General features: G+C 36.4%; 2 protein-coding genes across 2 annotated transcripts; one reads left to right on the forward strand and one right to left on the reverse strand.

Annotated features, from left to right (window-relative positions):
* Nucleotides 1-170: 170 nt before the first annotated feature.
* Nucleotides 171-7,247, reverse strand: cunh22orf23 (chromosome unknown C22orf23 homolog). The gene is made up of 7 exons (XM_038307324.1): nucleotides 7,177-7,247; nucleotides 6,668-6,768; nucleotides 5,821-5,883; nucleotides 4,922-5,071; nucleotides 4,664-4,801; nucleotides 4,458-4,558; nucleotides 171-724 (listed from the first exon to the last, which is right to left on the reverse strand). Exons 2-7 carry the CDS (start codon nucleotides 6,759-6,761, stop codon nucleotides 662-664), a joined length of 609 nt encoding a protein of 202 aa, XP_038163252.1. The 5' UTR covers nucleotides 6,762-6,768; nucleotides 7,177-7,247; the 3' UTR covers nucleotides 171-661.
* Nucleotides 7,248-8,825: 1,578 nt separating this feature from the next.
* klf1 (Kruppel-like factor 1 (erythroid)) lies at nucleotides 8,826-14,251 on the forward strand. Its single transcript, XM_038307271.1, has 3 exons — nucleotides 8,826-9,159; nucleotides 11,522-12,377; nucleotides 13,685-14,251. The coding sequence occupies exons 1-3, from the start codon at nucleotides 9,085-9,087 to the stop codon at nucleotides 13,858-13,860; spliced, it is 1,107 nt and encodes a 368-aa protein (XP_038163199.1). The 5' UTR covers nucleotides 8,826-9,084; the 3' UTR covers nucleotides 13,861-14,251.
* Nucleotides 14,252-16,797: the final 2,546 nt, after the last annotated feature.

Genomic DNA, 16,797 nt, shown 5'->3' on the forward strand with positions numbered 1-16,797 from the left:
GGCTGCTAAACTGTTCCTGAAATCCTCATGTCGTCATTTGTTTATGCTGTTATTTGTAGTTACAATATTTATTTGTGTGTTTGGAAAACATGAAAGGAAGGAAATGTGTATTTAAATAAGCAACCCATAGATCTGTTATCACCCCATGCAATAATTACAAGAGGACAGAGTATTAAGCAAAATGCTATTTTATATGAGCTTTAGGGAGCAGGTTTACGTAGGCTTTTATTATACAATCATTAACTTTTATAAGCCTTTCTGTTTGTATTGCCTTAAAATTAATTGAGCATTGTATTTATGACCAGGCTGTTTTATTTATCTGAGCATGTGAATGAAGGTCTGTAGAGTTCTTACATATTTGTGCGTGTAGTTGTTTTGTTATCACACCTCTGTTCTCTCCCTGTGCCTGACTACTGGTCCAGCTTAAACAAAGGGCTTCAGTAGCACCACATCTTGGATTGTATAAAGTACTGACCTGCATAAGGAGAAGAATAAACTCAGTTTATTTAAAGTTTTTGTTCACTGACTTATAAAGCGGAAACATGAGGCAGATGATTGGAAATGTTCTTTGAAGTAACATCTCACAAGTATATCTTAATTCTTTCTGCAAAAATCAGTTTAAACAACTCTGTTCAGTAGGCATTATCTCCTGTAGTGACTTTCAGTCCTCCGTTCGCTGATTGGAACTGCCGGCCTGATCAAGGATGTCCAGCTCATGAAGTCTCTGTTGGTAGAACAGAGAAAATGTGTGGTTGACTTAAACTTACGGTAAATGACATTTATTATTGCGTCTCAGGAAATGAGAAGATCATTGAACAGTTTGAGGGTTTTAATAAAACAAGGAAAATCCCTCTTTGCATGAAGGGGGATAGATTTCAAAGCCTTAATTCTGTTTATGAGGACAGACTGTCCCCTCCGCCCGTCTCACCACCATGGGGAGCAGAGCATTCAGCCGCTCTGCCCCCCGCCTCTGGAACTCTCTACCACCCCAACTTCGAAATACGGACTCAATTCTCCATTTTAAAATACAACTCAAAACCCATCTGTTCAAGATTGCTTATTCTCTTTAAAAATATCAATTTCACTGTCACAGCCTCTGTATTTTTAAATGTTTTTAAATGTTTTTATAATTATAATTTTTATTTTTTCTGACACTTTTTATGTTTTGTACGGTGACCTTGAGTGTCCAGAAAGGCGCCTTTTTAAATAAAATGTATTATTATTATTGACAGACGGCAAAGAAAACCCATATTAGATTAGACCAGGGGTCTTAAACATTTTCCAGGCCAAGGACCCCCATACTGATGGCCAGATGACCACCTAATTGTGTATATATATATATATATATATATATATATATATATATACGGTTGTGGTCAAAAGTGTACATACACTTGTAAAAAATCATAATGTTATGGCTGTCTTGAGTCTTCAATAAGTTCTACAACTCTTATTTTTCTGTGATAGAGTGATCGGAACACATACATGTTTGTCACAAAAAACAGTCATAATATTTCATAAATTTATTATGGGTCTGCTGAAAATGTCACCAAATCTGCTGGGTCAAAAATATACATACAGCAACAAAATTTGTCAACTTTGGTGATGTAGCGAGTTGTGTCAATCAAATTAGCTTCATGTCATGGCCTCTTCACTTCTTCTAAGTGATTCTGATTGACTTCAGCTGTTGACTTCTCATGAGCCCATTTAAATAGGGCTCATTTGACCCAGTGATTAGACTCAGCTACAAAAGCTACAATGGGAAAGTCAAAGGAACTCAGTGTGGATCTGAAAAAGCGAATTATTGACTTGAACAAGTCAGGGAAGTCACTTGGAGCCATTTCAAAGCAGCTACAGGTCCCAAGAGCAACTGTGCAGACAATTATACGCAAGTATAAAGTGCATGGAACAGTTGTGTCACTGCCACGATCAGGAAGAAAACGCAAGCTATCACATGCTGCCGAGAGGAGATTGGTCAGGATGGTCAAGAGTCAACCAAGAATCACCAAGAAGCAGGTCTGCAAGGATTTGGAAGCTGATGGAACACAGGTGTCAGTCTCCACAGTCAAGCGTGTTTTACATCGGCATGGACTGAGAGGCTGTCGTGCAAGAAAGAAGCCCTTGCTCCAGAAAAGGCACCTTAAGACTCGGCTGAAGTTTGCTGCTGATCACATGGACAAAGATAAAACCTTCTGGAGGAAAGTTCTCTGGTCAGACGAAACAAAAATTGAGCTGTTTGGCCACAACACCCAGCAATATGTTTGGAGGAGAAAAGGTGAGGCCTTTAATCCCAGGAACACCATGCCTACTGTCAAGCATGGTGGTGGTAGTATTATGCTCTGGGGATGTTTTGCTGCCAGTGGAACTGGTTCTTTGCAGAAAGTAAATGGGATAATGAAGAAGGAGAATTACCTCCAAATTCTGCAGGAAAACTTAAAACCATCAGCCCGAAGGTTGGGTCTTGGGCGCAGTTGGGTGTTTCAACAAGAGAATGACCCAAAACACACATCAAAAGTGGTAAAGGAATGGCTAAACCAGGCTAGAATTAAGGTTTTAGAATGGCCTTCCCAAAGTCCTGACTTAAACCCCATTGAGAACATGTGGACAGTGCTAAAGAAACAGGTTCATGCAAGAAAACCATCACATTTAGCTGAACTGCACCAATTCTGTCAAGAAGAGTGGTCAAACATTCGACCTGAAGCTTGCCAGGACCTTGTGGATGGCTACCGAAAGCGCCTAGTTGCCATGAAAATGGCCAAGGGACATGTAACCAAATACTAATGTTGCTGTATGTATATTTTTGACCCAGCAGATTTGGTGACATTTTCAGCAGACCCATAATAAATTTATGAAAGAACCAAATTTTATGACTGTTTTTTGTGACAAACATGTATGTGTTCCGATCACTCTATCACAGAAAAATAAGAGTTGTAGAACTTATTGAAGACTCAAGACAGCCATAACATTATGATTTTTTACAAGTGTATGTACACTTTTGACCACAACTGTGTATATATATATATATATATATATATATATATAGGTATGAAGTTGTGTTATATCAAACTGGTCCTATTGTCACTCTTATTACATATGGAGTAATGTAACGAAAGTAATTTCTCCCTGGGATTATTAAAGTATTTCTGATTCTGATTCCTGGTTGATGGAAGAGGTGTTGTGAATGAGACGGTGCCCAGCTTGAAAGAGCTCTGGTGTGTTGCTGAATGTGTGCATTGATGACTGAAAGACATCTTCTGCCTCCATTTATCTGTTTACTATAGTGTGTTGAATTTATGTTAATGTGGATTTAAAGACATTTCAATTAATGGAAAAAATTGCAGGGGGGAAATATTTAAAAAAAGTTTAAACCAAAACTTTCGAGACCCCCTAGGGCAGGGGTGCTCAAGTCCAGTCCTCAAGAGCTACCATCCTATAACTTTTACATGAATCTCTTCTCTAACACACCTTGAAAGGCTCAATCCCCTCATTTAGCCAAATAGAGGCATGATAACGAGCCACTCATTTGATTCAGGTGTGTTAAAAATGGGGTGCAAGAAAATGTTGCAGGATAGTAGCTCTTGAGGACTGGACTTGAGCACCCCTGCCCTAGGGATTGCGGACCCCTGTTGAAGACTTCTGAATTAGACCAATAAAAATGTATTTTTTTTTAATGAACTGTTTTGTTGTTCTTCATAGTGTAGATGTTCTCTATGAATTAATTACTGCATCCACTCAGTGTTTTCTTGAGATGATCATCCTTTCCTTGAGGGAAGCCCAAGTTGCTAAAGCAGATGTTATGGGTAGTGTTTTTCTGCACAGCCAACCTGTAGCCGTGCAGAATTATGCCCTATAGACTTATGAACAGACTGAGGGAGCAAAATCTGAGTCATCTTTGCATGATCGGGATGGAGATCAAATGAAAGACAATAGGCCTGTAAAAGTGTCACATTATTTTTCATTATGTGAAAAGAGGACTTTGGACCACTGAGCGACAGTCCAACCCTTATTTTAACTTTTTATTATAAGACTTAGACTTAGACTTGACTTTATTAATCCCTTGGGATTACTCCCTTCGGGAAATTGTATTTCCAGTAGCAGGAAAAATTGCACATACAAGAAAATAGAGGATGTTTAGACACAGTATATACAATAGAAAAATAGAATCAATTAAATAAGGTGTAGGAAGATGTATTGGGGGATGAGGATAGACAAATACAGAGGGCTATAGCAAAAACAATGACTTAAATTAACAGTTATGTAGTGTATTGCACTTGAATGGTTGAGAAAAAAAGAGTGTCCAGATTATAATATATATATATAATATCCTAATATTCTGAGAAAGCTTTTTTCTGTGCTGTAAGATGTGATCATCCAAATAAAAATTAGTAACTGAAATGTTAACTAGTATACATGCAAGAATCAGTAATTATTTTTGGCAAGGCAAACAATGTTCTTACCTGTGATATCTCTGCATTGATAATGCTGCTATACTGATGATCCTGACCCAAAGCTGCCATATCTGCTAGAAACTGTCTCCTTTCTTCTATTTCATTTAAAACTGCAGAAAGAGTGATTTTCATTTGTGGAGCACAGAGAAAGAATCTGTTAGATTAACTATGACTTATTCTTCCTGCTCTATCTGGATCTGTGCTTCTAGCTTTACCTTCCTGGAATCGGTCTGTCTCCTCTGGTTCTTCCCGTTTGCTGTTTCCAGGTAATTTTCCAGGTGAGCCAATTTCAGGCTCTTCAGTTCCTGTTGCCATGATATTCTGAAGCCGTCTCTTTTCTTTTTCCAAATCCCCTGAAGATTGGCGCAGAGAAATGACCAACATTGATCAGGATGTATAGAAATCCTTCTGTACATGTTTCTGCAAACAGGAGGAATTAGATTTTTTTTGTGTAAAATATTTCATTTACTTACGTACGGGACCAGGGTGAAACTTTTCCCTCTCGTAACTGTTCCCAGCCTGACAGGATTCAGCACTGCGTCTCTGAGACATTCTGGGTCTGTGTTGAGCAGATTTGCTTGGAGGTGGTCTGGAATCAGAAGTCCGGGACAAATCCGCTCCTCCTTAGGATGAAGAGGTTTTATTCAAACACAACTGAATCATTTTACATGGTCCCAAAACTGATGAGAACAGTACTTAACTAGAAAAGCACTAGAAGAGCGCAGAGCTCCGCCAAGCAGCAAATTTCGACGCAAATTGTACATAACACCTATAGCTAAAACATGATCTGGATCAGTACCAAACTTTACTGTAGGGATTGTTCCTTGGCATGAGGGACACCTCTGATAAAAATGTGATCATAATCCATTCATAACTTTATCAGTTTATCCTTTACACGGATGGACAAATACACCATCTTTCCTAAAATCATAACCACCTTGGCAGACGTAATTATTGTTAAAATATATATGTATACAGTGCCTTGTGAACATATTTATACACAATGAATAGTTGTGATATTTTACTAGGTAAAATCTAATGTTTCAATGTTTTGTCATTTATCATAAAAGTTTATATAGTTGTGTTATACTTTAATTTACTGGATTTCATTTAGGGGCATTGGAGTCAACAGTAAAAGGAAGATGAATACAAACACAAGGCCTACTTCTCAAATTATTAGTTGCTTAACAAGCGGGAAAGGTAAGGATAATCCTTCAATTTATCAATTACATATCACTTAGTATTTCAAATAAAATCTGAAATCATATGAAATCTGAATGAATTGTATGAAGAGCACGGTTAAAAACTTAATATGGGGAAAAAAGTCAAAACACATTAATACTTCTTTATGGTTTTACTGTTTCTGACTTACTGTTTGTGGACCTGTTGATCTGTTTTCTCTGGAGGAGCATAAACCTGGATTCTTCTTTCCTCACTGAACAAATCAAATGAACATAAATTATAAATCAGATAAAGGAGGGCTTATCATTGACTGCATTGCGCAATACCATAAACTCAACCTCCGCTTGCTCAGCAATGTCTCCATGTTTAGCATTTTATCCTTGAAATTAGTGAAAGTAAACTTACCTTTCCTTCCTTCAATTAAACTTTAGCTATGAAACTGATTAGACCGAGATAAAAACAAAAAACAAAAAAACAATTGTTGAATATAATTTAGTTATGTAACCAGAGTTGGGTAATAACTGGTTACTTTTACTTTGCATAACATTTTGGTAGGCACTTAATTTTAGGAGTAGTTTCACTGCATTGCAATTCAAGTAATATTCTTGTGAAGTATCACTACTCCTACTTGAGTTTAATTCCTCCCTACTCTGACTGCTGTGAGTAACCATTCAGAGATCAAGTGGATAGACTGTAAACAGTAGATATTGTCAGTGGAAGAATTGGTTTTATTTTGGAAAAAAATGGATTTGGATAACTTTCTACCTTACTTATTTCTTTTTTCATAATAATGTTAGTTATTTGTTTGTTTTTTTGTGTTTGTCCTTTTCCTTGAAATATCAGATCTTGCACATACCTTCTGCTGACAACATAATTTCTAAACATTAAATCAGGTGGCATGGTCCAAATTTTTTTTTACTCTTATCTCAATAATTTCTTTAATTACTTTTTTTTTTTTTTACTAGTGCTCCTCTTACTTTATTACCATGTTTAGGTAATAAATCCCCCTCTGCATGTAACAAGCCCTTTTTACTCACATTTCAGCATTTCCTGGGTCTCCTTGCTGCACAGTGAGGGTCTGGGGTTATTCCAGAGTCCTCTGCCTCCTGTGGGCTGCTTGAAGGTTTCCATCTGTAAACTCCACAGTCATACATAACGCTTTATTATGAAACCACCAAACAATCAAAAAAAAATGTTTTTATAACTAAAATTATATCTAGGTGGAGGAGGGAAGAATACTCTAACCAGAAACTGTACAAATAAAATAAGTTGTTAAAATGACTAATAACTGAGTTACTGATTTTAACATCTAATGTTGGAATTTAATTAATTGTAACTAGTTACTATTACCATGTCTGCTTATATGTAATTACGCTGGTACTATAATATTTAAATCGTTTCAGTAATAATAGTTTGTATCATCAGATGTATGCTAACAGTGGAAAACAGATGAATAACGGAAATAAAAGAACTGTTGCTTTTATAAAATATAGATTACAAAGCTGCCACACTAAAATAAATATTAACAAGTTTATTCTAATCTTACTTGCTTTTGTATTTAAGTTTTTCGAATAATAAAAGAATAAAAGGAAAAAGAAGTGAATCCCACACTGCGATCAGGAAGTCAGCGGTAATATGTTGTCATAGCAACGGCAAAACAACAGGAACGTCCGACCTTTTTTTTTTTGGTCTCCTTTAAAGTTATAGGGGCCCATTTTTATAGGGGCTGCTTAAAAACACATTTCGATTTCAAGATTTTAATGTGATAAGATTTATGTGTTCCTTATGATTCAGATATAAGATTATAAGTTAAAGTCTAAATTGTAATCTTTAGTTTAACCTTTAAAATAATGACTTAAACTAAAGATCCAATTTATTGGGAAACTATCAATATAAGAATTTCTGTTGCATACCTCCGAACATGTTTCTAATTATGACTGAATGGTGAATTCTAGACCTACACAAAACATTAGCAGAATACAATGAAGAAAAGATTAAACATAATTTCAGTTTAAAAAACTCCTGATCTTCACCACAGAAATTATAAAGGCGTTTGAACAATAGTAAAATATCCTCATGGTGTTTCATTTCTGAAAACACCTGTATAAGACCTTAAATCTAGTCAGGTGTTTGGGCATTTTTCTAATAACCTTCACATACCAAACATACAATATATTAAAGGCTATTAAGTCTTTATTATGAATGTTGTAGGATAGAAACAGAGTCTTTATCAGTGGCAGGCTCATCATCAGGGATCAGCAACAGCCCTTATCAGTGAGTAGGCAGCAGGCTGCCTTTAACCCACGTCTGCAGATAAACAGCAGCCAGAATATAATCACCTTTCACACAGGGCTCTTCCCAGAAGCTGCACGTCTGCACCGAGAATCTACATATGAGTCTGCATAAACAACAGGGCTCAACTTTCAACAAGAACACAAAAGAGGCTGGCTTTTGTCAAATTCTTGAATCTAAAATAAATATTTTCTTTACAGTACTTCTACATATCGTCTTACAGCATTTTTGTTTTGTTAAGTTAACTTTTCTAATAAATAGGCTTAAACGAAAAAATATATATATTTTTTTATTCATATTTACATTTTACATGAGATTGAACCCTTCTAAAATGTTCCCATAAGGTCAGCTTTGTGTGGCAAAGCTAATATGAATTGAACTTTCCCCAGTCTTTTGGAAATAATGTAAAAATAGTGATCTACTTATAAGATAAATCGAAAAACAGAAAAAGACACACAAAAAAAAACAACTAAAAATGGGTCACTTTTATAAAGCCAAGTACATCTCGTTATTTATTTAACTGACTTATTTGATTTTATCTGTTTTCAGCTCCATTAAAAAAAATATATATATTTTCCTATAATCATTTAGATTAAGTCATTCTTTTTTCTGTGCCTGTAACACGGATTCATCAAGAGCTTCAACTAGTTTTTATGAATGAATGATTTTATCATAATGAAATTTGCTATTTAATGCAAAAAAAATTTCTGACATAGTACAACATGACACAAACTGATGCACTTCAAGTTTATTTTAGGTATCTTTTGTCAACAGATCCTTCTTTTTTTTCCTCTATGCACTCCAGAACAGGAAGACAGTCAGATGAGCAAATTAAAGAACAAAGTTTTTCTCACTAGTGCACCTCCTCCTTCTAACGGTCTAAAGCTACATGAAAAAGAGAGATTTGAAGTTAGACTAACAGCTGACAGAGACAGACAAGAGACATGAGGAGAGATAGCGATGAGCATTGAGGAGACTTTACTTTTCTGAGGCCCTCTGGCTCTGAGGGGACGAGACTAAGCCGAGTGGCCTCATCATTTTAGCTAGAGAGGGAAAGATAGCCATGAAGAATTAAAGAAATATTTTTAAAACCCCATTAGATTTAACTTCTAAACATTAATTTCATTATATCGTCCTGCTGTTTATCTGATCTGGGAGCTTAATGGCCGTTACTCAGGCTGCGCTCCCTTCCTTCAGCTCTTTCTCCAGCCTTTCTCCCTCCACTGACGTCATGAAGGTGAGTATTACAATGTATTTATCTGTCTTTAATTGTGATATTCAAGTAAAGAAATACTTTACCCTCATGCATATTTATTTGTGGTATAATTGTGGATTGGTTTTAATGATAATTTGGATTTAAATATTTTTCTGAATAAAATTTTTATTTTATTTTTTATCAAAGCTTAGCTTTAAATTTAACTGCACGGATACATACAAAGCTGGCCCCAAAAACTAAGCTGTTGCTTAGAGCCCACAGGGCAGCAGGGACGCTCTAAGACCTCTTAAGTTCTCCATCAGTGGATCCATGTTTTATTTTTTATTCCCTAATCAGCAATCTAAATATTCTTTAGTTCTTATTTATTTTATTTGATCAATAATATTTAATTTTTTATTTCCCTTCAGCACAAATGAAGTATTTTTTTTATCAAATTGAATTAAGATAAACTGATAGGTATACCAAAATAAAATGCCAGTTTGATAGTTAGGTTAGCGATATTAAAAAAGGTGATAAGTTTTTTGAAAAATAAGAATCTAAAGTGTTTGGTATGCATTTTTAGGTTATTATTTGTGCTGTACGCTTACTGTTTGGTAATTTATTAATCAGATTATTTCTGAAGGTAATTGGATGCATTAGATTGCATTTAGGGGTAAAAGTGTAAAGGGGGCCTAATAAAAATGCACACTGTCATTTAAGTTCTTTAATTGAAAAAGAAAACTAGAGCTGAAACATTTGCAAAAGGCCGAACAGTTATAAACAACATAACCTGTCACATCAAATTTGAATAAATTAAAAGACATTTTTGTGCAAGAAAGTAAAGAGCAATTAGTATGATCAATTAATAAATCAGAAGTTCTTTGTAATCATTACTATTTTGTGCATTTAGTTCTTCAAACTTGCTGCAGGGTGAAAACCTTTTATTTGACAATGTCAATTACTTTAGTGAACTGTTTTCTGTGGCTATTTTCTTCAGTCACCAAGCTACTTAGAAGAGACAATCACGTCAAAACATGACAGTAAAGAGAAAGTCAGTATAGTTTTTTTTTTACAAAAAACATGATTGGATGCAATGAAATTAAAAGAACTTCAAGCAACGATAAAAATAATAATTATCATAATTACCATAATACTGTTTTATTATAGATACAAAGTTTGTCACACAAAATGACCAACAAAGATAACAAAGAATGACTGAAGCACAATTGTTCACACTTTTGTACACTTGTATTTAAATATTATTGTTCTGATCACCATTCTCTAATAAATTAAACAATACATGAATACATTACAGTATGAACAAATTAATAAACTATAGAATATTTTTCACTAATGCTTTTAATTTAAAAAAAGTTAAATAGGAATAAGGAAGAAGCTAAACAACCCGATTGGCCTGCTTGTCATACAATTAGTAAAGGAAATGATGGTTAGGTAATCTAAAAGCATGTGGAGTTACCTTCATCAATAAAATAAGCAGGATATTTTTTGTGGTGTCTGATTAGCTCCCAAACCCAATCTCATTAACATAGGTACCTATTAAGTCTTTGGGCTAAAGCTGCATATTTGTGTACTTCAATAATTATTGTTTCCCTGTAGGACCCTTTCCAGACAAATTACATTTACTCATTCACAAATATTTGAGTCACTTTTAACAAAAATTTACTTTTAGACGTAGTTTTACTGCACCTTACTTTTTACTGTTGTTTTGCTACTCCTTCCAGTGTGAGTCACCTAAAAGAATTACCATCAAACTTGTTTTCTAAATAGTTCTCAAGACAATGACACACAGTTAATGTTTACGTCAAAATAAGACCTATTTTTTTGTACACAAGCTTACTTTATATTTGGTGAACCTACTGTTCTATTTCGAGGTTAAGCGTATAAACAGTGAATGGTAAATATGGTCACTTCTGGTGCTGGCTTTACTCTAAGGAAGTGCTTTGTCTGCCTGGATTTCTTATATTTCAGTTACATTATTTATTTGTTTCAATTATTTAACTCTAGACTTTAAAATATCAGACTTTCAGAATAAATTTGGATTTTACTCTATTTTAAATAGTAAATCAGATGCTCTGAGTTACTGATGACTGAACTAGCCTTTTTTACCAAATACTTTTTTAATCTTACTGGAGTCATTTCTTGGATGGCTTCTTCCTTTCACTTGAGTTGAAATAGGATAAAGTAGTGCTACTCTTATAGGTAGTCTACCCTCCTCTGCCCTTTTAACATCCACAGCAGAGGAGGATCATGAGATGCATGATGAGTCTGTTTTCTGTGAAAACCTGAAGCTTAAAATTACACTTTTAAATACTAATTTGTAAAATGTAGAAACAGAATGTAGGATTCTTCTTGTAATTTTGATCTCTGCATACCCTTGATCTAGGTGTGGAAGTCCAGTGATGGTTCTCTCCCTCTGGACTCTACGATCAATAAGCTGTCACCAAACAGCTCTGACCAGGTCCATGTCAGCCAGCAAATGAAACAGGAGCTCCTTGATGATGATAGCCAGACATCGTGGGACATCGAGCTTCTGCTTTCTGAGTGGAGCAGCAATTCCCCCGATCTCAACTCTACTTTAGATGGTCAACTACTTGCTCAACCTGAGCCAAACCTGCCTTACCAAGGGATGGGTATGTTCAAGGAGCAGACAGGGCAGGAGACTCTCCAGATGAGCAATGGCGGCCTCATGGCTGAGCTCATGTCTCCAGCTGAAGCCCCATCTGTGCAGCCTGAGATCTACCATCATGATTACACCTGTGACCAGCCAGGTCGAGGTGTGTTTCTTAATGCACAGAACATAAACCAGTTTGACATCCCTCATGGAGGCAGTGTAGACAGACACAGCAGAGGAAGTTTCAATAAGTTCACTTCCTGGGACTTTAACCATTACTACACCCAGCAACACAACCCAATGCTCACCATGCCAGATAACAGGTTCATCCAGCCACAGGTCATGACCCCTGACCCCCGGCATTACAGCTACGTGCCCCAGTTTGGTCCAAACTCCAACCTGTGCGGTGAATACTCCCACCACCATGGCCAAGCCACCCTTCATTTGCCCAATCATCAGCAACCCATACTGGTCAGGCAACATTTGCCTCCTTGTGGAGTGGAGGGGAAGAGGGGCAGGAGACCCACTGGGAAAAAAAAGCCTGCCGTCCACAGCTGTGAGTACCCAGGCTGCACCAAGACCTACACCAAGAGCTCACACCTGAAAGCTCACCTCCGGACCCACACAGGTAACCCCCCCCCACACACACACAGCTAGAACTGTTAAAGGAAAAGTCTGGTCAGCTCGCTTTACAAGCAAAGTCAATGGGAACTACTGGACACATCTGCAATCAACAATAATTATTTAAGATTTCGAGAGGATTTCACAATTAAAATTCGTGAGAGCTAGTTATACTGACAATGCCAACATGCATGGCATTTAGATGTTGTAATAAACCGGGTAAAAGAAAAAACGAAAAAAAAAAAGTTTATTTCACCTTTCTGATTTATATTCATCCACCACGGCTTCGTCATTGGATTGCTAACTTGAAGAGGGAGGATTTACCATCAAACTTCTGACCAGAGAAAAAATACTAATATGTAGCCAACATTTCGAAGAAGAATGTTTTCAAGATGACTTGAATAATAGCACGTTGTTACAAACACCAGATAGAGCACTGGGACTTTCTCAAAAGCCAAAAACGCACTGTGACGTCACAAACCGGTGGGTGAGAGTAGCGTTCTTTGATAAACATAGATAAACATGGCCTCCGGTAAAGCAAATTCAAATGAAAATTAATCTTAATTTAAAAAAAAAAAATCATTTATTGACCAGTATGTCAGAATTTCATACTTTCAGAAGTTTGAATTCTCTTTTTTTTTTTTTTTTTTTTTGCAACACTAGTGGCTCATTTTTTTGACAGTAGGCTGACAGGAAAGGACATGTGGCCAAGGACCACCGGTCCTTGGCCACATGTCAATCAATCAATAAAATTAATACATTTTATTGATGCCATTGGAGCAGAAGAGCTACTATTTTTCTTATTCATTTTATGTTAGTTTACTATAAAAGGACCAAGAGGGCTAGAATCCAGGGTGTAATATTTTGAATGAATGTAGGATAAGATGTTAATTGCATGGTTTTCTGACCTGTCTGACTATGTGTTGCTTCTGTGTGGGGTGTACTCAACATCAACAAATTCACACAATTATTAATCAATAATTAATTGAATTGAATAATTGAATCAATGAAATCAATAATATCAATAATTTGAGGATATATTCTACAAATAACTTTCATCTATTAACCTTACAGATTGAAGTTTAAATTAAAGCATTTTACTGCATATGAAGAAATATTTATTTGTTGGACGGTGGCACATTTGGCCTAACTCTAACCCTAACACATGGTGTCAATAAAAAAATTTAAATTGAGAATAAATTAAGTGCTTTGTGTGAATCATATAAACTGGTTTACTGACTGCATTTTAGAAAAATGAAATGAAAGTAACTCTTTTGGAGTTCCATATAAAAATCTATTTGAACTATTTCACAGGAGAGAAGCCATACCGTTGTCCATGGGAAGGCTGTAGCTGGAAATTTGCCCGCTCTGATGAACTGACACGTCACTACCGGAAACACACGGGTCAGAAACCGTATGAGTGCATGCTGTGTCAGAGGGCTTTCTCCCGCTCAGACCACCTGGCTCTGCACATGAAGAGACACACCTGACTGACCATTAGAACCACTCCACAATGTCTTCAGTCCTTTTACTGATAACCAATGTTTAAACATTCGCCTGCGGGTAATTATTGCCTTACAGAGTAGTACTTAACATATGACATTTAATATTAAATTTTTTTATTATTTCTGCTTGTATGACTCATGCTCTCACTATAAGGACCTTCAACAGCTCTCATGTTCTCCTGATTGAAAATACATTTTCCTTGCATGATCCCTATAAACACAAACAAGATTAAAAGAAAATAAAATGAACTTTCTTTATCAGCCACGTGAAAAGTAATGAGCTGGGAATTTTTAAACCCTGCAAAACTTACATGAGGACCATTGAAAGCCTGTTAAACCAACACTGTATATATTATGGGCATGTGGATGAATAGCCTAACACTAACAGAAAAAAAGTGTGAAACAGGTTCAGAAGCAGTGCATCAACTAAGCAAAGTGATTATCAGAGAAAAGTAAAGAAAAAAGTTGATATCTTTAAAAGCTCGATCAGTTGTACAATCAGTCAAATAGCACTATAGACCACAGTGTGTACTTTTAATGAGCTGTAGGTTAAGAATGACATAATTTTCTGCTTTTTTCTTTTATAATAAAGCTGTAAATATTTAATACTTTAGGCTCTCTATTACTCACTAAAACCGAGTGTGTTTATATTTATGAATTTTCATACCAACAGTAGGTACTATATTGTTGGTAAATGTTATCTTTATTCTGCAAAGAAAGTTTTAATGTTGTACAAGTGCTCTTGAACTGTGAAAAATCAAGAAATAAAGTCTTCTTATGCTACATTTCAGAATTCCTTGGATTATTATTGCATGCTGTTCAGAGAATTAAGGAAAAAAATGGTTAATCCAGTTTCTGAGAAAAAAAAATACTAACATAAACAAATTGTAATATCAGCCTCTTCCTGTAGGTAGCAGTGTTTTCCTACCATATTAGGATCTCCAGGCTTATGTCAGTAGGCTGCTGGAAACTCAGTCTACTGTGTTTCTAATCTGGTCAAGGGGGAGGTGAGGATGACAATCTGCTTATGTAACAGAGCACCCGCTGAGTCATCCTGATTATGTCATGATGGAAATCAAAAGGATGTCGTGGAGCACGCCATCAGCCAGTAGCATCAAATTATGCACAAACAAATCATGCATACCCTTATGTATAACCCTCAGTCATGACATAGCCCAATAATCCAAATTAGCAGGACATGCATACAGATGCAGAGTGTTTTATTCATTGGGGAAACTGATCAGGCTATGAAGAATAATTATGAGATGTAAATAAGAGAAAAAGGATTCAAGATCATTGCAGCTGCATATGCAAAAGATGAATGGCTAGTGATGAGCATTTCTTCAACTGAAACTTGGATTCTTTTTCATGGAGCACAGGGTGCCACCATTATTGACACCCCTTTAAATTATCATGAAAATCACTGTAAATGAAACCAGTTTATGCAGAGGCTCTTGATCACCCTTTATGACTGGGGAAAAAAAGAAGTAAAGCTGGTTTGAGCTAAAGGGGTATGGTAGTAGCTAACACCCAAACCTGCCAACATCTACCAGTGGCTGTATTTGGTGTGGATCATATGGGCAGTTGCCAAGGGCAATATTATGATATGAAATTATATGCACCTTACACACTGTTCTGTTACTTGTACAGTCCCTGGTACGTGTTATTTTTTTCCAGCTTTTATTGTCATTACACTGTCACAAGTACAGAGCAATTAAATTAACGCTCTGCATTTAACCCATCCCCTTAGGGAGCAGTGGGCTGCCATCGTCCTGGAGGGCAGTGTGGGGTTAAGGGTCTTGCTCAGGGACCCAGAGTGGCTGTCTGTGGTAGTGGGGCTCGAACTCAGAACCTCAGGTTTCCGAGCTCTATGCCCTAATCACTAGGCCGCAACTTCCCAAGTTGCCAACATTGTGTGTTGCAAAGGCACTTCTTGCTTGCCTTTAAGAGAGACGAGGTTTGAACTACAGTAGAAGTGATCAGATTCTCTGATATTTTTTTTTCTGTTTGGAGAGACGCACAAGAAGGGTCTCATGGAGGAGACCCTCAGAGGTTGGTAGAGTGCCAAAAAATTGCATTCAATTGAGATTACTACTACTTCATCCTAGTTTTACTCAGGTAATAGGAAAATGTAGCCATCCAAAGAATGACTCAAGTCCATAAGACCATAAGTGCCATAACCAGGGTGTAATATTTTGAATTAATGTAAGATGAGATGGTAATTGCATGGTTTTCTGACCTGTCTGTCTATGTGTTGCCTCTGTCTGGGGTGTACTCCACATCAACAAATTCACACAATTATTCATCAATAATTGATTGAATTGAATAATTGAATCAATGGAATCTATAATATCAATAATTTAAGGATGTTACTTTAATCTTTTAACCTTACAGATTGAAGTTTAAATTAAAGCATTTTACTGCGTTTTACTAACTCTAACCCTAACACGTGTCAATGAAGAATTTTAAATTGTGAATTATTTAAATGTGAATAATATAATCAAGTTTACTGGCCACATCTTAGAATATGGAAGAAAAAAAATTAATTCTTGAAAGATTTTTTTTCTTTGCATTTCTGTTTGCGCTTAGACTCTTTTGTACCCCAAAGCAGTACCTCCGTGGACCTCCTAGGGGTCGAGGAGCCCCTGTTGAAGACCTCCGACTTACAGAACAAGTAAGAGCAAATAGTTGAAATTGCCCAAAGCAGTTGTAAACACCAAAGGTGGGGGAACAGCTTAACAAAACCTCTTCCTACTAGCTGTCCCCCAATTGAAAGCTTTTTATATGACGCAGATGGGCTTCATCAACATCTGATTGGCTTGACAGGCCTCTGCTGGTCCAATGACGTCACTGCTCCTCTGCAGCCTTCAGATAGCCAAACAGGAAGGTGTTCTATCACACCTGAACCTGCATAACAAAACA

The sequence above is a fragment of the Cyprinodon tularosa genome, unplaced genomic scaffold (assembly GCF_016077235.1).
Source record: "Cyprinodon tularosa strain WSP-4 unplaced genomic scaffold, ASM1607723v1 ctg607, whole genome shotgun sequence".
Classification (NCBI taxonomy): Eukaryota; Metazoa; Chordata; class Actinopteri; order Cyprinodontiformes; family Cyprinodontidae; genus Cyprinodon; species Cyprinodon tularosa.

Bases quoted from the DNA above. Each gene is read 5' to 3' on its own strand.
- cunh22orf23 (XM_038307324.1), bottom strand. From the start codon at position 6,761: ATGGAAACCTTCAAGCAGCCCACAGGAGGCAGAGGACTCTGGAATAAC. The intron at 5,884-6,667 runs GTGAGTAAAAAG...TGATTTGTTCAG, and splicing joins GACCCAGGAAATGCTGAAAT to TGAGGAAAGAAGAATCCAGG. The intron at 5,072-5,820 runs GTAAGTCAGAAA...CTTCATCCTAAG, and splicing joins GATCAACAGGTCCACAAACA to GAGGAGCGGATTTGTCCCGG.
- klf1 (XM_038307271.1), top strand. From the start codon at position 9,085: ATGGCCGTTACTCAGGCTGCGCTCCCTTCCTTCAGCTCTTTCTCCAGC. The intron at 9,160-11,521 runs GTGAGTATTACA...CCCTTGATCTAG, and splicing joins CCTCCACTGACGTCATGAAG to GTGTGGAAGTCCAGTGATGG. The intron at 12,378-13,684 runs GTAACCCCCCCC...ACTATTTCACAG, and splicing joins TCACCTCCGGACCCACACAG to GAGAGAAGCCATACCGTTGT.